The following is a 27,478-nucleotide window of genomic DNA, read 5'->3' on the forward strand; positions in this document are numbered from 1 at the left end:
AAATTTATTAAATGTGAACTATTTCAATAAACTCCAAAAAGCACATGAAGGCATATTAGTGAATAGGCTTAACTTTTCTATAAATCTTTTTAATATGTTTTTCTACACATATTCATCACTGTTTATAGTCTATATCCATATCTACTTGGTCTTGTTCATATCATTATCATTGCTTTTACATCATTTTTATATTTAACAGTATTTCAGATAGTATAGACAAACAGAGATAAGTGATTCCAAATGTATCAAAATAAAGATAAAGAGTAAATATTAGAAACTGAGATAGCCAAAACTATAGCTGTGGGTTAGATTACCATTTTGAGAATATTGATGTATGACATGGTCATTAAAAGAAACTGGAATTATCCTAGTTTCTATAATTTGGTTTCTATGTAGGTCTAATTGTAGCCAGACAGGAACCCCTACGTTTAAATAAATAGGACAAATACACACAGGAATAACAGAAAATTTTGAATTAAGACGATAAGTTCTTCCTTATATGAAAAGTAAACCATTGTTCTGTGGTATATAACAGTTGTTGAATGTCCCATTCACTTATGAGCATCTAAAATAAAACAATTGTGGACATGGGTATTTCTGGAAGATATTACCTTTTCACCACATTGATGTTCCTACATTAAATGAAATTAAGATATCTGTAGAATGAGCCAGTAATGATCAAGATAGTTTTTTAGAGAAAAATATTTTCAGCATATGGTCACGAATTTCTTTGGTCTTCACGCCATAGACTATAGGGTTGAGGAAAGGAGGGACTAACAGGTACAGGTTTGATAAGAGGATATGAACGTACGGTGGTATGTGAGCACCAAACCTATGTGTGAAGAAGGAGAAGAAGGCAAGGAGGTAGAACTGTAAGAAGACACAGATGTGCGCGATGCAGGTATTAAAGGCCTTGAATCGTGCCTCCTTCTGGGGCAACTGAAACACAGTGATAAAGATTTGAATGTAAGACAAGGTGATGAAGATTATGTCAAACCCTAAGATACTGAAGGCAACAAAAAGACCATATATCTTGTTGATGCGGACATCTTCAATGGCCAGCTTCACGATGGCCATGTGCTCACAATAAGTGTGGGAGATCACTGTGGTTCGGTAGAGTTTAAGACGACATTTGATGAGCACCAGGCATGGTGCTCCAAGAATAGCACCCCTGAGTGTTACTGCAACTGCAATGTGAATCAAGAGTTGTTGGGAGAAGATGGTGGTATGTCTCAGGGGGTCACAGATGGCCACATATCGATCTAGGGCCATTGCCAGTAGGATGCCTGATTCAACTGCCTGGAATGAGTGAATAAGCCACATTTGTAAAAGGCAGGCTTCAAAGGAAATCTCTGGCAAGTGGAACCAGAAGATGCCTAACATTTTGGGAAGAATGCAGGTGCTAAGTGCAATGTCCGTGGCCCCCAGCATGGCCAAAAATATGTACATGGGCTTATGGAGGCTGTGCTCATATTTGATTATCCCCAAAATTAGGGAATTCCCAATCACAGCGATGAAATACATGACACAGAACGGAATCCCAATCCAATGCTGCACTGACTCCAGCCCAGGAATGCCAGTGAGTGTCAGGACAGGGGGCATGAAGACGGAACCATTGGGTATGAGCATGATGATTTGGTCTGTAGAATCAAGTAGTGGTGTTGCTGTTTCATCTTCTATTCCTCATCAAGACTATGAGAATAAAAAAAATAAGAAAAAAATACTTTATTTTAACAAAGTATACCTTAGTCAGATAATGCATATTTCATCCTCTCAATCCTATATATATGTGAAAGATAAGTGACATGAAATCTTCTAAGCCCAGGGTGCATGGCCTTTTGATTTGATACATTTGCATATTGCACTTTGAGTTCCATTTTAGTGTTAGCCAGCACTCTATCACATTGCTTTGTTATCTTTTCTTTCTCATGGTTGGAAAAATGAAGATCTAGTCTTGGTAAGTTTGATGATTTTAATACATGATTTTTGTTTGTCATCACTATCCTGAGCCTTAGATCTTCAGAACTTATTTATCTACTAATAAAATAACCCCTCTCTTTTCTTGTCCTTCAGCCCCTGTTACACATAATTTTTATTTTTAATTTTTCCTTATTCAGCTTTTTGAACATTCCACATATATGATAGCATATGTGTTGGAATTTCTCTGTCTGACTCTTCTCACAGATCATAATGTACTTAGAGTTCACCATTTGGTCACAAAGGGCAGGATTTTTTTCTTCCTCCTGCATGAATAAACTAATCATCACAGAAATGCAAATGAAAACCAGTGAAATATCACCTCAGTTCCATTACAATGGCTGTCATCATTCAGAGATAACAAATGTTGCAGAGGAAGTGGAGAAGAGGGACCCATTGTACCTAGTTAGTGGGAATGTTTGCCAACCACTAAGGACAGCAATGTGGAAGTGCATCAAAAACTTAAAAACAATCTACATGTAATCCAGTAATTCCACCTCTGATATATATATATCAGAGTATATATCAGTGTGTATACACACACACACACACACACAAAAGACTGGAAAAGAGGAATATTGAAGAGATATATTCAATCTCTTGTTCACTGCAGCATTATGCACAATAGCCAAGATGTGGAAAAAACCTCAGTGCCCATCAACAAGTGAATGCATAAAGAAGGCGTGCAATGGAATATCATCCATCTTATTGTATCTTTTCAATGAATCCTTTCAAATTTTCTCTTTTCGGAAAGTCATTGTAAGAACAACCATCAGGTCGGTGTTTCAACATGCTTTTATCACTTTCAATGACAAAAGTTAAATGGATAGGGCGGTTTTTTTTATTCCATGACTAATAGAACAAAAAGAGTTTCCTTGTATCTTGTGCTTTCCGCTCATCATATGTGCTTTTTTTGTGACCTGCTAATTGGACCTGGAAAAATTTATTTAATGCAGAGTCCAGGCACTTTGAGAACTAGACTCCCACTAGGCTGTCAGCAACCATAGTGCTGCTGACTGATTCCGCTGACCATAATCAGAAGACAAGTTTGACCAGAGTATTTTTCAGTTTTGCAGCTCATCAGCCTGTCTTCTCAGCATAGCATCTTCCCAGTCTGTTCCCTCTTTCCTCCATTCAGAGTGTTTTCAACCTAATTTGTCAAAGTTTCTATGTTTTTCCAAAACCTAATCATGCATGGTGCAACTTTTCCTTCTTCTTCTCCATGAAAAGAATTCAATTACTTTTAATTCATGGCTGTCTTCTGTGGCAGTTTCTATCAGAGCTTGTTCCTACTGTGTCATGCTTTTTGCACATCTCTTGTATGTATTTGAAATGCCAATCTGTGCTCTCTGCTCTTCTCTCTGCCCATCAGTAATCATTTTTCAATCCCTAAGGCTGAATATACATTTATTCTTAAGTATTTGTAAAAACAATGACACCCTGTGAAATTTAATATTTTCTTTATTTATACTCTAATGCATCTTCTGCCCACTGAAAATACAATGAAATCTCTTCACATTGCTTTTTTTTTTTTTAAAGATTTTATTTACTTATTTGACAGACAGAGATCACAAGTAGGCAGAGAGGCAGGCAGAGAGAGGGGAGGAAGCAGGCTCCCCGCGGAGCTGAAAGCCTGATGCTCTGGCTGGATCCCAGGACCCTGGGACCATGACCTGAGCTGAAGGCAGAGGCTTTAACCCACTGAGCCACACAGGCGCCCCTTCACATTGTTTTTCAAATGGTTATATCCATCCTATTCTTAGTCTCTGTCCTTTGCTGCTCAATCTAACACATTAAACTATAATAATCAGGGTCTCCTTATGAGTGCATTTGCCTTATCATTTTCAAAGCCCCTAAGAATTTTCTTGCCTGCTGATTTCTTACAACTGGCACTTATATTTTCTTCCAGAAAGTGTTTTCTCCTCAGAATATGCAATAAACTAATTCACAAGTTATATTCATTTTCTTTTAACAATTTCCAAGTTCATTTAAAAAATTATTTCAGCCAGTATAAAACAGATAAAGATATGATGATGGTTTAAAATGACAGGCAATTTTTTACAAAAACACACAATCACATCTTGTCCATATTCCTTCAAGTTCTTCTGATAACTTTAGATTGTCCTTGAGACTTGCGAAGCTCTCTAAAACACATCTCAGTCAATTGCAGGAACATTTATTACTCTGTTTTCTTAATTCTTAACTTAATTCAACTGTGAGTCAGGCTTTCCTAAGACTCCTTGTTTTGGAAACCTTCCTTTTTGCAAATATATGAGTCAACCTAGACTTTCCTCAAATCAGAAGGTTATATTATTAACCACAAAGAGAGGATTATGTGCTAGTGATTTTTTTGTATGTAACTGTTTCAAGCACTTGAAGAAACAATGGGGCAACCTGTTAAAGTTATTTATCCTGTATTTAGAAGAATCTTCACTATCCTGAGTGCTTGGAATTCAAAACTAACGGTTACCATTTGTTAAATACATGCTACATAATTTGTGCTCCTAAGACTTTAAAAATTACATTGTCTTCCTTACCTATGGTATTGACATCATTAATCCATTATATTAATGAAAAACTAAGACTTGCTGTTGTTATAAATGGATCCACTTGGATTCAAATTCCATGGGATACTGATCCACAAAGAACAAACAAGATTTTGTCTTTTGAGATTTTATCACCCAATTCAGTACAAATTATGAGCTGTCTCTCAGTGTGCGAATAAGTCAGGGTGGATTGTACAAAAATATACAATAGTTTTTAATTAGTTTATGTCTTTTCAGATTCTGAGGGAAGAAACTTCCATAGTACCTTCTTATTTCACAGATAAAATGCATACATACAAACATGTTTACTGTATTCTGCATATACAAAATAGGTCCAGTTTACATATCAGATCACTCATATACTACCTAACACTGTGATTTGGCTCAAAAGTGTGTGCTACTCTCTTTTTCAGGTGTTGACATTTGGGAGATTTAACATGATTACATGGGTCATACCTGACCTGAAGAATACTTAGAGAAGAATGTGCAAAATTCAGCTTGGCAGAAGTTTATATGGCGGTCAACCAAAGGAGGGTAAAAAGGAAAGGAGCCAGTAAACACACTATCAGATAAGTAACATGGGAAAACTTTCCTTTAAAGTACATTCATCATGTGAAGAAAGTAGTTTCCTTCTTCAGGATAATTTTACTTTTCCAGCTTCATGAGGCCTCATGGCGATTCTTCTAGAGCAGGTTTTCTCACTCTCTACACAACTGGCATTTTTGATCAGATAGATTTTATATTCTGTGTAGATCTCTACATTGTCTTAGGCAGAGCAGCATCCCTGACTCCTACCCTTTAGATAGGTGCAAATTATTCTCTCTCATCAGGAAAATAAAAAAATGTCTCATATATTACCAAATGTCACCTTCCTGTGTGGGGAGGGGCACACCATACAGTTTACTAACCATTGATCTAGAGTTTTACACAGGAGAAAATTATTCCTGAATTAAAAAAGGAGATCTTGTAGCTTTAATAAAAGTGGGCAGATTAAATCTGTTTATCAAGGAGAATCATTATTCAGGATATAGTAGCCAGATAAAGGAGGTGCAAGAGCACTTCAGGAGGAAATACTCTGGATAAAAATCTAAGAAGCATGAAATGTACAGTTGGATTACAAATCAGTAAGTAATTTCACATATGAATTGTGTCATAAGCAGAGATGATGCTTGTTGGGGCTTAGGAAAGGGGGAGAATAACAAATAAGAATACAATTGAAAGAAAATAATTTCCAAAACTTAAGTGGAAAACAGGGCTTTTTTTTGCCTTTAAAAATCCACTCCATCTGATCCAGAAGGATGAGATCTGGCATATGGAGAATATGTTAGAAGAATAGTTGTGCTAGGATGGGATAGGATGACGTGACCTTGCCACATCAAAAGAGTAACACAGGAAGAATATTTGTGCTACTCGATGACTTGATGGAGAGAAGTCATGGGAGGAGAGACTAAGACGTTCATGGTTTGAGAGCAACGAGTAATGGCACTGGATGACAAGGACTAGCTAGAAACAACCATTGTGTGTACACATGTACATGTTCGAAGGAGGCAGGAGACAAATCTTAAACCCTGAAATCCAGGGAACAGGAAGAACAGTCAGGGGTCTCATTTGCAGCAGGAATCCTGAACCATTAGTTCTACTTAAACTAATTCTGACTCAGGCTGATTCCCAGAACATAAAGAAGGAAGGGATTAGGTCTAAATTCATTCTCCCAACACTCTATGGAAACCTTTCCCTCTACAAGATCTCTGACATTCACTGTTTGATCTCTGCCTCAACACCCCAGGGAGAGATCCTCTGTTTCTGAGCGAGCTTGTCTATTGCAGGACTGCTCCAACTGTCAGACAGGTCTTCTTCCTGGTGAGCCTCAAACTGTCTCCTCTTCATTTCTCATAGAAGTCCTCAATCCACCTTCTGAAGAACACATCAGCCAAAGGACATGGATCTGAAGTCAGTCAGGACAGTTTGCATCCTTGGGATATCCCTTAGCTATGCATGCTCTTCAGCCAGTTCTAAAACTTTACATTGTCTCAATTCCTTATTACTGAGGCAAAGTTAACTGGTAAAAGCACACTACATGGTAACTGTGAGGATGAAATGATGTAATGCATTTTAAAATATTAGGAAGAAACATAAAATGTATTTCTCTGCCTGAATGCCAGTAATTCATTCCTAGAAGTTACCCTGTCCTTCTCCTGACTACCTCAGATACTTGATGAGCATGTTGCCAGATGTGATTTCCCCTGAATGACTTGAGGCGTCATTGCTACTGGAACTCTTCCAGTCTAAACATATATAATTTCCTGACCTAAAACAAATAAGGTTTCTGTGCACTGATCAGCCCCAATCCTCCTCAAGCCTCCTCCTACCTATGAGGCTCACTTTAAAATATCTCACCCAGTGTGTGATTAATTGACTCAGAAATATTCTGAACAGCAGCAGGGACAAAATCTTCCCATTTGAACAAACAGCTACTCTAAGATCCCATTGCCCTTTTATCATCCTGCCAATTTCTTGGAGCATAAAAGTGTTGTGTTCTCCTTGAAAACAATCCACCATGTTCCCCACACCCAGTTCACGTCTAAGGCCCAAGGACTCACCTGGAATAATTTGTGTTAACATATGTAGAAGCCACAGAGTGAAAATTTTTTGGTATTTCCGATAGTGAGGATGGCTGTTTTGTACTACCCTTGCAGCCTGTGTTTTTTGCACCAGTCTCTGGTGAGCTTTAAATTAGCCTGGCATCGGGGCACCTGAGTGGCTCAGTGGGTTAAGCCTCTCCCTTGGCTCAGGTCATAATCTCAGGGTCCTGGGATTGAGCCATGCATCGGGCTCTCTGCTCAGGGGGGAGCCTGCCTCCCCTGCCTTGGGACAACGGTGAAAATCAGGCACAATATGTTTCAAAACCTAGGAGACTATGTCTCATAGCACATCTGCATCTAATAAAAACTCTCACATCCTGGTGTCCTTGGGCACTGGAAGCCAAATTGACTGTCCTTCCAGAAAATTCTAAGAGAAGACAGTGCCCCAAGACAACACAAATAGTCAATGACACTTTTTTATTTAAGATTTTATTTATTTATTTGACAGAGATGGCAGTCAGACAGAGAGGCAGGCAGAGAGAGAGGAAGGGAATCAAGCCCCCTGCTAAGCAGAGAGTCCGATACTGCGCTTCAACCTAGGACCCTGAGATCATGACCTGAGCTGAATGCAGAGGCTTTAACCTGCTGAGCCACCCAGGCGCCCCAGTTGATGACAGTTTTATACAAAGATGAACCAGTGAAGGCCTATGAAAACATCTCAAGGTCTTCATACTAATCAGTGGAGACATGCTGACAGAGAACTAAATGGAATATTTCTATATGATACACAAAGAGTCCCAGTCATGTTCAGAATTCAGATGATGTAATGATGTGCATTTTTCAAAATTTTAGTGCCAGTCAGAATATCTATTTCTGGTTTCCAACTATGAAAGATTATTCATGCCTGACATTTACTTAGGTGAAAAAAAAAAGGGTTTGAACTATAGAGAAATTTTAATCTTTTTCTCAAGCTGAAGAATGGAAATGATTCAGAATCTTTGTGCGGTAAGAGGAAGAGTCTATCAAGACTGTATTCCGTGCATCTGTCTGAAAGACTAGATGGTCTTAGTTACAGTCACACAGTATTTGACTTGTGTCATTGGGTCAGGTCCTAGGGAGTAGACCTGTTCCTTTGGCAATGAAAGGATCTCTGACTCCCATCTTGTCATAAACTGCCATAAAATTACATTCATCCTAGAAAAACCAGTGGTGTAGGATGGCTGTGCGGTGTGCCAGGTGAGCACCCAGGGGCTTAGGAGGACTGGTTGTGGCTATCTCCTCCTAGTTGCGCACTCAGTGATGTCATGTTGGCAGACTGTATACAGCCACACCCGGAGCCGTTACCCCAGTAAAAGGAGCAAATTACATACATCAGAGTTTCAACTCTCCATCAGGGTAACAGTGATGGTCTTAATATAAATAAAATATTTTCAGAGAAAACAAGAAGAATACTCTTCAATTAGAATATGAAGGAAGCTGAGGTGAGGTCAGCACATTCTGAACTGCAGTAAAGAGTAGTAAATAGTAAGAGAGTAGTAAACTACTCTTTGTCTAGAGAATATAATATTATTTTTAACATATTGAATGAGTCACAGGATACTTTAGGGAAATCCCCAAAGTGTTTGAACATCCCAGAATCATAAAGCTATGGAAAGTTAGAGAGGCAATTACTCTTAGATATGGTTTAGTTAAAATCCATTAGAGCTACAGAGAAATAAGATGTTTTGGAAACAATGGGACTCCTTATTTGGTAATAGATACATTTCTTTAAAGCTTCTGAAAATTTTACTAATTAGAAATAATCACCTGTGAGAAATAAAATAGGGACTATAGAGCACACATTTTCAGAAGTGGCTCCTTATTCCACAAATGTTCCATAGATAATCAGAAACAGAAGTTTAATTTTTAAATAGAACTGTGTTAGAAGTGGAATTGAATAGGTTTTACTGCAATGGTTGATAAAGTTTATCAAGCAAGAGATATAAGTTCATAGGAATCATGAGGAATACAAAATAGAAGGACCTAGGCATGCCTATATTATTTGTCAAAATGTCTGAATTCAAATGGGAGTCAGAGTCCTTATCATGCAGAGAGGAGATGGACCAGGGAAAAACTTATGTGGGCAAAGTCCGGACTGCCAGATTCAAAAGCAGACTTGGTATATTCATCCAGTGACATTTCATTCAGACATAAAAATAAATGAGCTCTAAATAATGATACAATGATTGTATTGTGTAGAAATATGTGCTTTTCACATTTATAATGAATATACTATATGGTTGAATTACTATGTTGTACACCTAAAACTAATGTGATATTGTACCAACTATACTCAAAAGTAAAGTAAAATAAAATAAAAAGTTCTGTTATACTGCAATATAGGTGAAACTTGAAAGCTTTATGCTTTGTGCAAGAAGTCAGGCATAAAAAGCCATGCATTGTATTATCTACTCCTTGAAATGTCCAGGTCAGTTAAATCCATAGAGATAAAATCACACATGTGGGTTCCATAAACTGAGAATAGGATGAGTGGAAAATAGCTGGTAATGGGAATGGGGTATCTTTTTGGGGGTCATGAAATTGTTCAGGAATTAGAGAGTAGAGTCAGTCACACAACTTTTTAACTTTACTAAAAACCATTATCTTTCTACCCTTTAAAGTGTGAATTTTATTTTAACCCATGGCTAATTTTATACTAAGAAGATGAAAGGTGGAGTATTGCAAGTTACTCTATCCAAATTAGTCATTTGGAAAAAAGGTCTGCAAAAACCCAGAAGGTGAAGTCATGTCAGTTCCTCTACTAACCTACAAGTCTTTACATATTAGCAAACATTCTTCACTTGCATGACTGATTAACTAACTTTTCTTTGTATATCTATATATCATGCATCCTTTCTTTGGAAGAACAGACAACTCTTGGGATGCCTGGGTGGCTCAGTCAGTTAAGTATCTGCGTTCAGCTCAAGTCATGATCCCAGGGTCCTGAGATCAAGTCCCACATGGGGCTCCTTGATCAGCGAGAATCCTGCTTCTCCCTCTGCCTGCTGCTGTCACTGCTTGTGTGCATTCTATCTCTCTCTTTCTGGTAAATAAATAAATAAATATTTTAAAAATAGAAAAAGAACAGAGAACTCTTACATGTCACAACACAGACCCCCTTGCACTAAGAAGCAGGATCCTCACTTGCACCACCTCTGAGCACTGGGATAACTTCTGTAGCTGGCACCATGGCTTCTGCACATAATCAAGAAATGTTATAGGTCTCGGTACTCCCTTTATTGATTAGTGCCCTATATCCATTAAAAAAAATCTCTGGGCCAGGCAGAAACCACAGAATGGCCGTTGGACCAGATTTGCCTTCTCCCCAGGTAGCCAGCCTCCTGAATAATGCCCATATTGCTTTCCAATCAACACTTTTCTCTTGAGTTTTGGCCTTTCCAGGCACAGGGAGCCAAACTTGGGTTTCCTTATCAATGGGCCAGTGCATTTTTGCACCATCACCTGAAAGCCAACATCAAGAGTGAGAGGAATGAGCTCCTACACCCCATGGGTCAAAACTCACTAAAATTCAAATCTTTCTTTGTCTGCTCTCGTCCTAGGAAAAACCCATGGCTTATTGGAAGCTCTCTCATGAAGTACTGAGAAATAAAACCCTTGGAAATGTTAACTCAATATTTATTTATCAGATTTTAAACACACAAATTAAAAACTCAAATCAGAAAGTGCTCAAAGGAAACAATAAAGTACTTCATAGAAAGGATTTACAAGTAGAAGAAAAACAGCATAATCTGCACTCTTTTTAAAATGCTAATTGTGCCCTGGTGCAAATGATACATTATATGTTAATTTAAAAAAGCATTTAAAGATGCTAATTATAAAGACAATCATAATTCACCAGATTGTCAACACTTAAAAATCTCAAACATAACCAGTGTTTTTGAGAATTCAGACATACAAATGCCAATAGTCAGTGTTATAATTGATCTCTTTGAAGGATCACTTGAAGTTTCTAGAGATCATTAAAATGACCCTATACAAAATATATTTTTCTTTTCCACATAAATTCCTGTTCAAGAACATATTCTATAATTGTCCTAGTCAATGTGTGGGAGGATAGAGTGTCCTGGTTATCCTCTTGACCTTGCAATGACCCATTTGTTTTCCTTTGTTTCCTTTTTAGGTCTCAGATTGGAGATGGTCCTGGTACATCAAAGGTCATAATAATGGAACAATCTGGACTCTAGCATAGATATCTTACCATAATGACAATTGGGGATGGTGCAAACAGCTTCTGGTTTCACATTATGTCTCCCAGTAAGCTTTATATTCCCACTATTTCTACGATGACTGTCCGGAGTAGTCATTGTAAGATGTATTTCAAACTTCTCCAAAAAAACTCGCTATTATAGTAGACCACCCTATGCTGACCTGCTGTTTGTTTTTGGATAGCCCACTAGCTGAGTACAGTTTTTACAGATGAACTGCTGCAATCAATGTGGTGAAGGGAATATTTGACTTTCAGCCCCACTTAAGCAGAATGCTATCTCCCAGAAAGAAAGAAATTCTGTTCTTCTACTTTAGACTTAATTATAGAAAAACTACACAATTATGATTATTATTGCTCATATTAGAATTTGAATATCATTAAAACATTTTGTGCAAATATATGTTTTATCTTGCTCTCTAAATACCTATGTATAGTCTTGAATTGCCCCTTTGCCCGCAAAGCCTAAGCTATGTACCAGTCTCTTTCTTTAGGAGTTTGCTGAACCCTGACTTAAAAATTAAGAAATTACTTCTGATGCTATCTTAGTTTTATTCCTAAGGAAATTATGTTATTTAAGAACAACAACCCTGGGACGCCTGTGTGGCTCAGTCATTTGAGTGTATGCCTTCTGCTTGGGTCATGGTCTTGCAGTCCTGGGATGGAGTCCTGCATCAGGCTCCCTACTTGGCAGGGAGCCTGTTTCTCCCTCTCCCTCTGCCTGCTGCTCCCTCTGCTTGTGCTCTCTCTCTTTCTGTCAAATTAGTAAATATTTAAAAAAAATAAATTATAATCCCTATAGGCAATCCATTATAGGCATATCATATATTAATCATATAATAAATATTGACATTGAACATATTTTCAAAAGATGCCCCAAGACATCCCCTAGATTTACAAACGTCATTCTCAGCAGTCATTGATAATGTGATGAACCTGAATGCATTAAACAAGAGAGAGTATCAGTCATTTATAGAACATGCAGTCTATTTTATAGATGCATTGATTTTAATGTCATAAATCAAATTATGGACATCTGCACACTTATGTATATTTTCTATCATCATTCAGCAAATGATCAATGAGTTGAATTTTTCAGAAACAGTCCACTTAGCCATAAGCTCTGAAGTTGTTAATCTTAGTTAAAACACTCCATCTCTTCATTAATTTAACAGCATTTCTTGATTAAAAAACACAGTGTCTTATATCCACTGAGAAGATATGTTATCACATGCCGGATAGGTACACACACAGAGACATTTACATGCACACAAAAAACATTTTTTTACCTCATGGAGAAAACCTCTAACGATATGTAATAACTTTCAGAATAAAGTTTAACATCTTTGCAGAGTGTCCAGGGGCATTATTATTATTATTATTATTTTAACTTAGAGTATAGCTGACACATGTTACATCACTTCCAGGAGTACAGAATAGTGAATCAACACGTCTAAACACTATGGTATGTTCACAGCAAGTGTAGCTACCATCTGTCACCACACAAAGCTAATAGAATACCCTTGACTCTATTCCCTATGCTGTACTTTTTATCCCTGTGACTTATTCATTCCATAAGTAGGAGTTGTATCTCCTGCTCTCTTTTTTCAATTTGCCCTCCATGGCCATATTTGATAACATAGCATCTGTCCCTTTCAAAATTGTTTCTTACATTGGAAAAAATAATCTGTAATGTTGATTAAGTACATTCTCTAATTCATGTCACCTCTATTGCCTACCTGGCATGTTGTGCCCTTCCTTACTGGGCCAATCAGTCATTATTCCTCAGGAGCCAGGCTTCCTAATTAAAAAGCAAAGAACATGATTTTAACTCTCCTGCCTGCTGTTTTCAGTTGAATTTCAATGTTTCCTTACCTTACACTCAGTGCATACTTCTATGTTCTTGTTCCTTTCCCTCTCTCTCTGTTTCTCTCTTCTTTCCTCCCAGAAATACAAGAAAACAAATCCATGAAACTTAAGCATTGTGTCAAATTTACCACCCTGCTACTATCCCCTTGTACGATAGTTAACATATTGTGCTTTAATAACACTTGATGAAGTAATAAAGAAATGACTAGTAGAGGGAACAGAGAAGATATAGATATGTAGAATGGATCACATGATTTCTCATGATTTTTGCATCTCAAAATTCCTGAATGACTCTTGAGATACGTTGAAATTTTTATATTATCATCTCTTACCCATAAAGGTTTTGTTTTGTTTATATGTTTGTTTGCTTTGATGCAATGTGTTTAAAATATATTTCCTCAAAAAAATTTTAGATAACTAAAAATTTCAAGACACACCAACTGAGTATCACTGAGTATCAGGACACTCTAGAACAATGGGTTTGAGTGCATTTAATTTAAAAGATAGATGTATATTTGTGAAAATTTTCGGAGAAGAATCCATTAAAAAAAAAAAAAGCTGGACAAGGGACTGAAAAAGTGAAGAGAAAAGGAAATATCATACCTTCACTATTTTGTCTTTGTGTTTCTTCTCATTACCCAGTTGTATGCAAAACCCCAATGACTGATAGTGGTTATGGAGTATGATGACATTAAAATCATAAAATGCACACAAATTGCACAAAATAAATATACAACTCTGAAGCAGCTCAAATAATGTGAATTGCTAAGCATTATATGTTGTTTTGAGAGACTGTTACTATTGCATGAAAGGGAAGGCCGCAGGTGTTAATCACAGTGGATTTTATGAACATAGCATCTTTACCACGTGAATGCGGATCTGCTTGGTCTTGGCACCATATACAAGAGGATTGAGAAAAGGGGGGACCAGCAAGTAGAGGCTAGAAAAGAGGATATGGATATAAGGAGGAACATGAGCACCAAACCTATGTGTGAAGAAGGAGAAGAAGGCAAGGAGATAGAACTGGAGGAAGACACAGATGTGGGCGATGCAGGTATTGAATGCTTTCCACCGAGCCTCCTTCTGGGGCAAACGAAAAACTGTGAAAAAGATCTGTATGTAGGACAAAGTGATGAATATCATGTCAACTCCTGCAACAGCAAATGCCACAAACAAGCCATAGATTTTGTTGACCCGTACATTTTCTGCAGCCAGCTTCACAATGGCCATATGCTCACAGTAGGAGTGGGAGATGATGGTTGTATGGTAAAATTGAAACCGGCACTTTATCAGTACTAGGCATGGGGCTACTAGAATGGCAGCCCTGAGTGCTATCCCAGCCCCTATTTGGTAGACCAGCTGGTGGGTGAAGATGGTGCTGTGTCTTAGTGGATAATATATGGCCACATAACGATCCAGAGCCATGGCCAGGAGGATGCCTGACTCTATGCCCTGAAATGTATGAATGAGCCACATTTGAAGCAAGCAAAAGTCAAAATAAATCTCTGGTACATGAAACCAGAATATGCCAAGCATCTTGGGCATAATGGTGGTTGCAAGTGCAATATCTGTGACTCCTGGCATGCCTACTAAAATGTACATGGGTTCATGGAGACTGTGATGTGACCTGATAATGATCAGAAGCAGGGAATTTCCAAACATAGCAATGAGATACATGGCACAGAATGGAATCCCGATCCAGCACTGCACAGACTCTAAGCCTGGGATCCCTATTAGTGTCAATACAGAAGGCATGAAGACTGTAATGTTGGAGATCAACATAATGTCTTTGGGTCTCCAGAAACAAAAGAGTAAACTGTCTCAGTCAGTGGTACTCATCTCTTCTAATTCCTTTTTTATCCAGTCATCATAGTGAATCTCTCTGATTTTGGCATAATGCTAAGTAAGAATTATTCAGCTCATTTATACTACTGAAGGTGAAACAAAACAAAACAAAAACATCAGATCCATGGATACCCATCACTGGTTCAGGTGGGAATTTCACAAGTACTAGTCCACTAAAAGAGGTCATGTGACTGCATTATATGCATTAAAACCACCAGATCATCTGAGTAGGGAATCAACTGATGATCTCTCTGTTACATCTTCTGGACCTGTGGACAAAATAATTATACTTGTTTATTTTGCTTGGAAAAAACATTTGAATTTGACCTTGATGAATCTCTCCATTTCCCATATTCCAGTTACCCAGTGGTACTATTATTTTATCCTTTCTAGGTCTAGAACTGTCAATTTGACTCAGCAAAGCTGACTCTGACCCACATTTAGTATAAAAGCTTGCTATTACTGAGCAGAGAGTAACAGCTGACATCCAAGTGTGTAATATATGTAGATATCTGCATCTATCTATATTGTCTGTATCTGTGTAAGACTATCTAGTCATACACATCTAGTCATACTCCTTTCAAAGGAGTATGAAGGAAGAGTATTGGAAAATATTATGTAAATCAATATACTTTGGCTATTCTGGATCAAAATCCATTCTATTTACCTTTCTTATAAAATCGCATCTTATTTTGCCTATATTTCTAACAACTGAAATCCTGAAAATTAGTTACATGCTTAAATTTACTGACATTCTGTAATACACACTAATGAACACCTAGAAGTGAAGAATCTCTAGGAGGCAGTAGGACTCATTATTGCTGACTACAGGAAGTAGAAAATGGGTAAATGGGTAACATAGAAGAATAGAGACCAGTTCCTGGGTCCCATAGTTCAGAGCTTCCATTAGTATAATTGGCCAATTTAGGTTCATCAATTCTTAATGAAATACAGATCATTGAAAACAATGAGTCATTGCATGAGCTCAGGAGTAAGAGATGCATACAAAATAAATGGGGGAAAGGATAGAGCCCTCAAACAGAGTTAAAAGAAGAAAGCAGAAATGCAAGACAGAAGGCAAACCTTGGGGATACCAGAAACGATTCAGGAGAGTGCCATAGAACAATGAAGGAAGTTTTAATGACCTCTTTATTTACTAATGACTGAATTTCTGAAAATGTGGAGTCTTAGCCCTTACATAAAGTCTTTCTTTGGTCAGAAACATTACCTTTTAGGAGTGAGGAAAGATTGTGGGTGAGTGGGGGACCCCATTTCAACTTGTCCCCTGAATTTAGCTGGATATCTACCAAACCATTCTGAACACCCATGAAATCAGCCTGAGATATAAGAATATGTATCTGGATCCCTACAAGCAGAAAAGTGACTGCTTTCTTCAAGGTAGGACATATGGAATCATGAATCTTTGGGGAGATATAAAGAGGGAACCTCCATAAGCTGGATCCTGGAACATGACGTAACACTGGAGCACAAAATTGGAACCCTTAGAAATCTGCTCTAGGGAGCAACATCCCTCTATACAAGGGGCTCTGGAGAAGAAAAAGCAGAATTTCAGATAGAGCATTTTGGTTTCAGGATACAAGGACCCTCAGAGCCAATGGGGTTTCCTAGACTGGCAGAGTGCCAGGGCAGTGGAACCAGGAAACAGTTTATGGTTCAGTGATCCTAGAAAGGGACTTTCAGCTCAGATCATCATAAACCACCAGCCCAGCTGGTTGAGAATAGCTCTTCTATTGGGCAGCCTGAAAAAAATCAGGAACCTGTGCCTGCAACTGGGCAAAAACTCAGAGAGCAGTAGTGGTGGGGAAAGGGCCTTAGAGCAGTGCCCAGACAAGATCCAGGAGCTTTAGGGGCATGCACATGAGAGTGTGGCAACTCTAGACTTTAGAAGCATAACGGGCAGTGACACTCCCAGGCCCCTGGGACTATCTCTGAGAGAGCTGATGTGGTTGCACACTGAGGGAGGTGGTGGTTTTTGGCGGCACATATAGAAAGAGAGCAGACTGCAATTTCTCTGCTTTGGGCCAGAGGTTTGGCTGTGGCCATTTTTGGTCTGTCTCTCAGAGGTGGTGCAGAAAGCCACCAGGGAACAAAAGTACAGAAGACCAGTTTCCACTGGGTCCAAGCAGGGTTACCCAGGAAGCAGCATGGCAGGTCCCTCCCCTAGAAGACAGGTTGGAAGAACAAGTGGACAATAAAACTATGGACCCCATAAAATGGTAAAATCCCAATGCCAGTAGAAAATAGTATATTGAGCTTGAGGCATTGCCTCATGGCTCTTTTATTTTTCAGATAAAACTCTCCTTTTCTTTTTTTCCTTTTTCTTATACTTCTTTCATGTTTTTGTTCTTTGTATCTTTTTCTCATTTCAAATAAATGTTTATTATATCAACTTTTACTTCATAGTAACTTTTTAACTTGTATTTTTCAAACCTATATTTTTTAGATATATGCTTTATTGTAGTCATTTTTTTACTATTCAATTTTACCTTTATATATGTACACATTTTACCTTCTTATAGTTTTGGGAAGTATTGTCCTCTAATACACAGACCAAAATACAACCAGAAATACCTGAAATACCCTGAGAGATTTGTCTGCACTGGGAAATTATAGACCTCTTTCCCTTCACCCTCTACTTTATAAATTTTTAAAATTTATAAATTTTATTCTCGTGTTTCATTTTGGCTTTTTTTTTTTTTTTTTTTTTTTTTATGGTGGTGTCTTCTGACCACTCCGGATTTTGCTAGAGTGCGTGTGCATGATGCTTGGGTCATGGTTGATATTTTGGACTCTGCTCATTCATTCAACCATCCCTTGACAGAATGGTTAGAAGGAGGAACCCTCAACAACAAAAAAGAAACAGAGACAATGCCATCTGCCACAAAACTAATGGGTATGGATATAAGCAAAAAATCAGAGATAGAATTCAAGGTAGCAATCATGAAGTCAAAAGCTATGCTTGAAAAAAGTTGTTAGTGACAATACAGAATCTCTAAAAGCAGAAATGAGATCTAATCAGGCTGAACAAAAAAATACTGTGAATGACATGCAATCTAAATTGGATGCTTTAACAGCCAGGGTAAATGAAGCAGAAGAGAAAAGTAATGATCTAGAAGATAAGCTGATGGAAAAAAGGAAGTGAACTGAGATAGGCTGCTAGTAGCACACGAGAAAAGAATTGAAGAGATTAACGATGCCATGAAATGTTTCAATGTCAGAATTATTAGGATTCCCAAGGGGGTGGAGAGAGAGGGTTATAAGGTATATTTGAGCAAATCATAGCTGATAAATTCCCTAATCTGGGGAAGGAAACAAGCTTTATAGTACAACAGGCAGAAAGAACCCCTCTCAAAAAGCAATAAAAATAGATCAACAGTCTGGCATATAATAGTGAAGCTTGCGAATTTTACACCCAAGGAAACAACTGTGAGAAAACAGGGAGGTGAGGTTCCTTACATATGGAGGAAGGAACATCAGAATAACATCAGACCAGTCTACAGAAACCCAGCAAGCCTGAAAGGGCTCACAAGACATATTCAGAGTACTAAATGAAAAGAACATGCACTCAAGAATACTTTATCCAGGGAGGAGTCAAGATGGCGGAGAAGTAGCAGGCTGAGACTACTTCAGGTAGCCAGAGATCAGCTAGATAGCTTATCTAAAGATTGCAAACACCCACAAATCCAAAGGGAGATCGAAGAGAAGAACAGCAATTCTAGAAACAGAAAATCAACCACTTTCTGAAAGGTAGGACTGGCGGAGAAGTGAATCCAAAGCAATGGGAAGATAGACTGTGGGAGGAGGGGCCGGCTCCCGGCAAGCGGCAGAGCAATGGACTTTTAAAAGTCTGTTCTGCTGAGGGACATCACTCCAGAGGCTAAACCGGGGTGAAGCCCACATGGGATCAGTGTGGCCTCAGGTCCTGCAGGGTCACAGAAGGATTGGGGGTGTCTGAGTGTTGCAGAGCTTACAGGTATTAAAACGGGGAAGCTGGCTAAGGAGACAGAGCCAAGGAGTGAGCTAACAGCTCGGGGTTACCTTGAACTGGTCGCAGGCTCAGTGAGCTCAGAGCGTGGCCAGAGGACAGGGTGATGGGAGTAATTGGGCACTGTTCTCTGAGGGCCCACTGAGGAGTGGGGCCCCAGGCTCTTGGCTCCTCCGGGCCAGAGACCAGGAGGCCGCCATCATCATTCCCGTTCTCCAGAACTCTATGGAAAGCACTCAGGGAACAAAAGCTCCCCAAAGCAAACCTGAGCAAATTACTCAGACCAGCCCCTGGTAAGGGGGGAGCAATTCCACCTGTGGCAAAGATACTTGAGAATCACTACAACATGCCCCTCCTGCAGAAGATCAATAAGAAATCCAGCCAGGACCAAGTTCACCTACCAAGGAGTACAGTTTCAATACCAAGGAGAGCAGTGGAATTCCAAAGGAGGAGAAAGCAAAGCACGGAACTCATGGCTTTCTCCCCATGATTCTTTAGCCTTGCAGTTAATTTAATTTGTTTTTCTTTTTCTATTTTTTCACTTCTTCTGCTAAATTTTTTTTAACTTTTACCCTTTTCTTTTTTAAAGTTTATTAACTAGTTTATCTAGTATATATATATATATATATATATATATATATATATATATATATTTGTTCTCTTTTTAATATATTTTCTTTATTCGTTTTCTTTTTTTAATTGTTTCTTGTTTTTTTTTTTTTCCTTTTTTTTTTCTTTTTGAATCTCTTTTAATACCCTTCCTCCCCACTCACGATTTGGGATCTCTTCTGATTTGGTTAAAGCATATTTTCCTGGGGTTGTTGCCACCCTTTTAGTATTTTATTTGCTCCTTCATATACTCTTATATGGACAAAATGACAAGACAGAAAAATTCACCACAAAAACAAAACAAAACAAAACAAAAGGCAGTACCAAAGGCTAGGGACCTAATCAATACAGACATTGGTAATATGTCAGATTTAGAGTTCAGAATGATGATTCTAAGGTTCTAGCTGGGTTGGAAAAAGGCATGGAAGATATTAGAGAAACCCTCTCAGGAGATATAAAAGCCATTTCTGGAGAAATAAAAGAACTAAAATTTAACCAAGTTGAAATCAAAAAAGCTATTAATGAGGTACAATAAAAAATGGAGGCTCTCACTGCTAGGATAAATGAGGCAGAAGAAAGAATTAGCGATATAGAAGACCAAATGACAGAGAATAAAGAAGCTGAGCAAAAGAGGGACAAACAGCTACTGGACCACGAGGGGAGAATTGGAGACATAAGTGATACCATAAGACGAAACAACATTAGAATAATTGGGATTCCAGAAGAAGAAGAGAGAGGGGAGCAGAAGGTATATTGGATAGAATTATTGGAGAGAATTTCCCCAATATAGCAAAGGGAACAAGCATCAAAATCAAGGAGGTGCAGAGAACCCCCCTCAAAATCAGTAAGAATAGGTCCACACCCCGTCACCTAATAGTAAAATTTACAAGTCTTAGTGACAAAGAGAAAGTCCTGAAAGCAGCCTGGGAAAAGAAGTCTGTAAGTACAATGGTAAAAATATTTGATTGGCAGCAGACTTAACCACAGAGACCTGGCAGGCCAGAAAGAGCTGGCATGATATATTCAGAGCACTAAACAAGAAAAACATGCAGCCAAGAATACTATATCCAGCTAGGCTATCATTGAAAATAGAAGGAGAGATAAGAAGCTTGCAGGACAAACAAAAGCTGAAAGAATTTGCAAACACCAAACCAGCTCTACTGAAAATATTGAAAGGGGTCCTCTAAGCAAAGAGAGAGCCTACAAGTGGTAGATCAGAAAGGAACAGAGACAATATACAGTAACAGTCACCTTACAGGCAATACAATGGCACTAAATTCATATCTCTCAATAGTTACCCTGAATGTTAATGGGCTAAATGCCCTAATCAAAAGACACAGGGTAGGGGCGCCTGGGTGGCTCAGTGGCTTAAGCCGCTGCCTTCGGCTCGGGTCGTGATCTCGGGGTCCTGGGATCGAGTCTAGCGTCGGGCTCTCTGCTCAGGGGGGAGCCTGCTTCCCTCTCTCTCTCTCTGCCTGCCTCTCTGCCTACTTGTGATCTCTGTCTGTCAAATAAATAAATAAAATCTTAAAAAAAAAAAAAAAGACACAGGGTAGGGGTGCATGGGTAGCCCAGTGTGTTAAGCTGCTGCCTTTGACTCAGGTCATGATCTCAGGGTCCTGGGATTGAGTCCCACATCGGGGTCTCTGCTCAGCAGGGAGCCTGCTTCTCTCTCTCTCTTTCTCTCTCTCTCTGCCTGCCTCTCTGTCTACTTTTGATCTCTCAGTCAAATAAATAAATAAATAAATACATAAATCTTTAAAAAAAAGGAAAAGAAAATGCTGTCGATTAAAAATAAAAAAGGACATAAGGTATCAGAATGGATAAAAAAACAAAACCCATCTATATGTTGCCAACAAGAAACTCATTTTAAGCCCAAATACACCTCCAGATTTAAAGTGAGGGGGCGGAAAAGAATTTACCATGCTAATGGACATCAGAAGAAAGCAGGAGTGGAAATCCTTATATCAGATCAATTAGATTTTAAGCCAACGACTATAATAAGAGATGAGGAAGGACACTATATCATACTCAAAAGATCTGTCCAACAAGAAGATCTAACAATTTTAAATATCTATGCCCCTAATATGGGAGCAGCCAACTATATAAACAAATTAATAACAAAATCAAAGAAACACATCAACAAAGTACAATAATCGTAGGGGACTTTAACACTCCCCTCACTTGAACGGACAGAGCATCCAAGCAAAAGATCAACAAGGAAATAAAGGCCTTAAATGACACGTTGGACCAGATGGACAACACAGATATATTCAGAACATTTCATCCTAAAGCAACAGAATACACATTTTTCTCTAGTGCACATGGAACATTCTCCAGAATAGATCACATCCTCGGTCCTAAATCAGGTCTCAACTGGTATCAAAAGATTGGGATCATTCCCTGCATATTTTCAAAGCAAAATGCTCCGAAGCTAGAACTCAATCAGAAGAAATTTGGAAAGAATCCATATACATGGAGACTAAACAGCATCCTTCTAAAGAATGAATGGGTCAACCAGGAAATTAAAGAAGAATTGAAAAAATTCATGTAAACAAATGATAATGTAAACACAACAGTTCAAAATCTGTAGGACACAACAAAGGCAGTCCTGAGAGGAAGAAATATAGCAGTACAAGCCTTTCTCAAGAAACAAGAAAGGTCTCAGCTGCACAACCTAACCATACACCTAAAGGAGCTGGAGAAAGAACAAGAAAGAAACCCTAAACCCAGCAGGAGAAGAGAAATCATAAAGATCAGAGCAGAAATCAATGAAATAGAAACAAAACAAAACAAAAAAAACCAATAGAATAAATCAGCAAAACTAGGAGCTGTTTCTTTGAAAGAATTAATAAGATTGATAAACCCCTGGCCAGACTTATCAAAAAGAAAAGAGAAAGGACCCAAATAAATAAAATCATGAAAGAAAGAGGAGAGATCACAACTAACAACAAAGAAATAAACAATTATAAGAACATAACATGAGCAACTCTACGCCAGCAAATTTGACAATCTGGAAGAAATGGATGCATTCCTAGAGACATATAAACTACCAAAACTGAAGCAGGAAGAAATAGAAAGCCTGAACAGACCCATAACCAGTAAGGAGATTGAAACAGTCATCAAAAATCTCCAAACAAACAAAAACCCAGGGTCAGATGGCTTCCCGGGGGAATTCTACCAAAGTTTTAAAGAAGAACAAATTCCTATTCTCCTGAAACTGTTCCAAAAAAATAGAAATGGAAGGAAAACTTCCAATCTCATTTTATGAGGCCAGCATCACCTTGATCCCAAAACCAGACAAGGATCCCATCAAAAAAAAAAAGATCTACAGACCAATATCCTTGATGAACACAGATGCGAAAATTCTCACCAAAATACTAGCCAATAGGATTCAACAGTATATGAAAAGGATCATTCACCATGGCCAAGTGGGATTTATTCCAGGGCTGCAAGGTTGGTTCAACATCCACAAATTAATCAATGTGATACAACACATCAATAAAAGAAAGAACAAGAACCATATGATACTCTCAATAGATGCTGAAAAAGCACTTGACAAAGTACAGCATCCCTTTCTGATTAAAACTCTTTAAAGTGTAGGAAAAGAGGGCACATACCTCAATATTATCAAAGCCATCTATGAAAAACCCACCGCAAATATCATTCTCAATGGAGAAAAACTGAAAGCTTTTCCGCTAAGGTCAAGAACACGGTGGGGATGTCCATTATCACCACTGCTATTCAACATAGTACTAGAAGTCCTAGCCTCAGCAATCAGACAACAAAAGGAAATTAAAGGCATCCAAATCATCAAAGAAGAAGTCAAACTATCACTCTTTGCAGATGATATGATACTATGTGTGGGAAACCCAAAAGACTCCACTCCAAAACTGCTAGAACTTGTACAGGAAATCAGTAAAGTGTTAGGATATAAAATCAATGCACAGAAAACAGTTTCATTTCTCTACACCAACAACAAGACAGAAGAAAGAGAAATTAAGGAGTCAATCCCATTTATAATTGTACCCCAAACCATAAAATTCCTAGGAATAAACCTAACCAAAGAGGCTAAGAATCTATACTCAGAAAACTATAAAGTACTCATGAAAGAAATTGAGGAAGACACAAAGAAATGAAAAAATGTCCCATGCTCCTGGATTGGATGAATAAATATTGTGAAAATGTCTATGCTATGTAAAGCAATCTACACATTTAATGCAATTCCTATCAAAGTACCATCCATCTTTTTCAAAGAAATGGAACAAATAATCCTAAAGTTTATATGGAACCAGAAAAGATCTCCAATAGCCAGAGGAATATTGAAAAAGAAAGCCAAAGTTGGTGGCATCACAATTCCAGACTTCAAGCTCTATTACAAAGCTGTCATCATCAAGATAGCATGGTACTGGCACAAAAACAGACACATAGATCAATGGAACAGAATAGAGAGCCCAGAAATAGACCCTCAACTCTATGGTCAACTAATCTTTGACAAAGCAGGAACGAAGGTCCATTGGAAAAAAGATAGCCTCTTCAATAAATGGTGTTGGGAAAATTGGACAGCCACATGCAGAAAAATGAAATTGGACCATTTGCTTACACCACACACAAAAATAGACTCAAAATGGATGAATGACCTCAATGTGAGAGAGGAATCCATCAAAATCCTTGAGGAGAACACAGGCAGCAACCTCTTCGACCTCAGCCTCAGCAACATCTTCCTAGGAATATCACCAAAGGCAAGGGTAGCAAGGGCAAAAATGAATTATTGGGATTTTATCAAGATCAACAACTTTTGCATGGCAAAGGAAACAGTTAACAAAACCAAAAGACAACTGACAGAATGGGAGAAAATATTTGCAAACAACATATCAGAAAAAGGGCTGGTGTCCAAAATCTATAAAGAACTTAGCAAACTCCTCACTCAAAGAACAAATAATCCAATCAAGAAATGGGCAGAGGACATGAACAGAGATTTCTGCAAAGAAGACATCCAGATGGCCAACAGACACATGAAAAAATGCTCCATATCACTCGGCATCAGGGAAATACAAATCAAAACTACAATGAGATATCACCTCCCACCAGTCAGAATGGCTAAAATTAACAAATCAGGAAATGACAGATGCTGGCGAGGATGCGGAGAAAGGGGAACCCTCCTACACTGTTGGTGGGAATGCAAGCTGGTGCAACCACTCTGAAAAACAGCATGGAGATTCCTCAAAATGTTGAAATTAGAGCTCCCCTATAACCCAGCAATTGCACTACTGGGTATTTACCCTAAAGATACAAACATGATCCAAAGGGGCATGTGCACCCGAATGTTTATAGCATCAATGTCTACAATAGCCAAACTATGGAAAGAACCTAGATGTCCATCAACAAATGAATGGATAAAGAATATGTGGTATATATACACAATGGAATACTATGCAGCCATCAAAAGACATGAAATCTTGCCATTTGCAACAATGTGGATGGAACTAGAGGGTATCATGCTTAGTGAAATAAGTCAAGTGGAGAAAGACCACTATCATATGATCTCCCTGATATGAGGGAGAGGAGATGCAACATGGGGGGTTAAGGGGGTAGGAGAAGAGTAAATGAAGCAATATGTGATTGGAAGGGAGACAAACCATAAGTGACTCTTAATCTCACAAAACAAACTGAGGGTTGATGGGGGGAGGGGCGTTGGGAGGGGGAGTGGGTTTATGGACATTGGAGAGGGTATGTACTATGGTGAGTGCTGTGAAGTGTGTAAACCTGGCGATTCACAGACCTGTACCCCTGGGGATAAAAATATATTATATGTTTATAAAAAAAACACACACTGGATGTATTTCTCATTGGGGCCAAAAAAAAAAAAAAAAAAAAAAAAAAGAATACTTTATCCAGCAAGACTGTCATTCAGAATGGATGGAGAGACCCCAAGAGGCAAAAAGACCAGAAATAAACAGAAACTTTATACAAACAGGAACTTTACAGGCAATAATAACATGGCACTAAGTTCATAACTTGAAATAGTAACTCTGATGTAAATGGGCTGAGTGTTCCCATCAGAAGACACAGACAAGGCTGCAGGAATAAAAAAGCAAGTCCTATCTATATGCTATCTAGAAGAGATTAATTTTGAACCTAAAGATACCTCAAGATTAAAAGTGAGTATATGGAGAAGCAATTGCCATGCTTATGGACCTCAAAAGAAAGCATAGGTAGCAATACTCATATCAGACAAATTAAATTTTAAAACAAAGGCCATAATAAAAGACGTAGAGGGATGCTATATTATTAAAATGGTCTATCCAACAAGAAAATTGAACAATTGTAAATATTTATGCCCCCAACTAGGAATAGCCAATTATATAAACCAATTAATAACTGAAATAAACATATCGAAAATAATACTTTATAAGAGGTCTCAACACTCCACTCACAGCAGTGAACAGATCATCTAAGCAGATGAACAGAGAAAGAAGGGATTTGAATAACACATTGAACCAGATGGACTTGGTAAATATATACAGAACATTCCATCCTAAAACAACAGAATACTCATTCTTCTTGAGTGCACATGGAACTTTCTCCAGAAAAGAGCACAGAAGGAAAGGAAAGTGAAATGGGAGAAATCAGAAAGGGAGCTGAACCATGAGATACTGTGGACTCTGAGAAACAAACTGAGGGTTTTAGAGGGGAGGGGGATGGGGGGAAGGGTGAGCCTGGTGATGGGTATGAAGGAGGGCACGTATTGCATGCAGCACTGGGTGTGGTGCATAAACAATGAATCCTGGAACACTGAAAAAATTAAATTAAATTAAAAAATAAAATAAAATAAAATTTAGTTTGTCCAATATAAAAAATAGGAAATACCTATGAGACATATTTGATATATTTTAAGTAAAAAGGATTTTTTTTAAAAAAACAAAAACAAAAAAAGACCACATACTGGGTCACAAATCAAGTATCAACCCATACCAAAAGACTGAGATTATTCCCTGCATTGAAGAATGATTGGGTCAACCAAGAAATTAAAGAATTTAAATAATTCATAGAAATTAATGAGAATGAAAACACAGTAGTCCAAAACTTATGGGATACTGCCAAGGTGTCCAAATGGGGAAATACGTAGCCATCCAAGCTGCTCTAAAAAAATTGGAAAACTCCCAAATGCACAGATTAACCTTTCACCTAAAGGATCTGGAGAAAGAATGGGAAATAAAGCATACACCAAGAAGGAGAAGAAAAATAAAGAATATTAGAGTAGAGATCAAGGGGTCCCTGGGTGGCTCAGTGGGTTAAGCCTCGGCCTTCAGCTCAGGTCATGATCCCAGAGTCCTGGGATTGAGCCCCACATCGGGCTCTCCACTCTGTGGAGGGCCTGCTTCCTCCTCTCTCTCTGCCTGCCTCTCTGCCTACTTGTGATCTCTGTCTGTCAAATAAATAAAATCTTTTAGAGTAGAGATCAGTGAAACAGAAACCAGAAAAACAGAACAGATCAACAAATCTAGAAGCTGGTTCTTTGAAAGAATTAGTAAGATCAATAAACCTCTCCCCAGATGTATCCAAAAGAAAAGGGAAAGGACCACAATTAATAAAATCATGACTGAAAAGGAAGAAATCATGACTAACACCAAGGAAATATAAACAATTATTAGAAATTGCTACGAGGGGTGCCTGGGTGGCTCAGTGAGTTAAGCCTCTGCCTTCGGCTCGGGTCATGATCCTGGGGTCCTGGGATCGAGCCCCATATCGGGTTCTCTGCTCAGCGGGGAGCCTGCTT

At 38.3% G+C, this 27,478-nt stretch overlaps 2 protein-coding genes across 2 annotated transcripts; both read right to left on the minus strand.

Moving 5' to 3' along the window:
• Window positions 1–678: 678 nt before the first annotated feature.
• Window positions 679–1,677, minus strand: LOC309840242 (olfactory receptor 52A5-like; the record flags this gene model as incomplete). The annotated part of the gene is made up of 1 exon (XM_082682340.1): window positions 679–1,677. The coding sequence occupies exon 1, from the start codon at window positions 1,627–1,629 to the stop codon at window positions 679–681; it is 951 nt and encodes a 316-aa protein (XP_082538466.1). The 5' UTR covers window positions 1,630–1,677.
• A 12,404-nt stretch (window positions 1,678–14,081) lies between these two features.
• On the minus strand, window positions 14,082–15,020 carry LOC309840184 (olfactory receptor 52A1-like; the record flags this gene model as incomplete). Its single annotated transcript, XM_082682258.1, has 1 exon — window positions 14,082–15,020. The coding sequence occupies one exon, from the start codon at window positions 15,018–15,020 to the stop codon at window positions 14,082–14,084; it is 939 nt and encodes a 312-aa protein (XP_082538384.1).
• Between the last annotated feature and the right edge of the window lie 12,458 nt (window positions 15,021–27,478).

Source organism: Mustela nivalis (genome assembly GCF_964662115.1).
Source record: "Mustela nivalis genome assembly, chromosome: 9".
NCBI lineage: Eukaryota > Metazoa > Chordata > Mammalia > Carnivora > Mustelidae > Mustela > Mustela nivalis.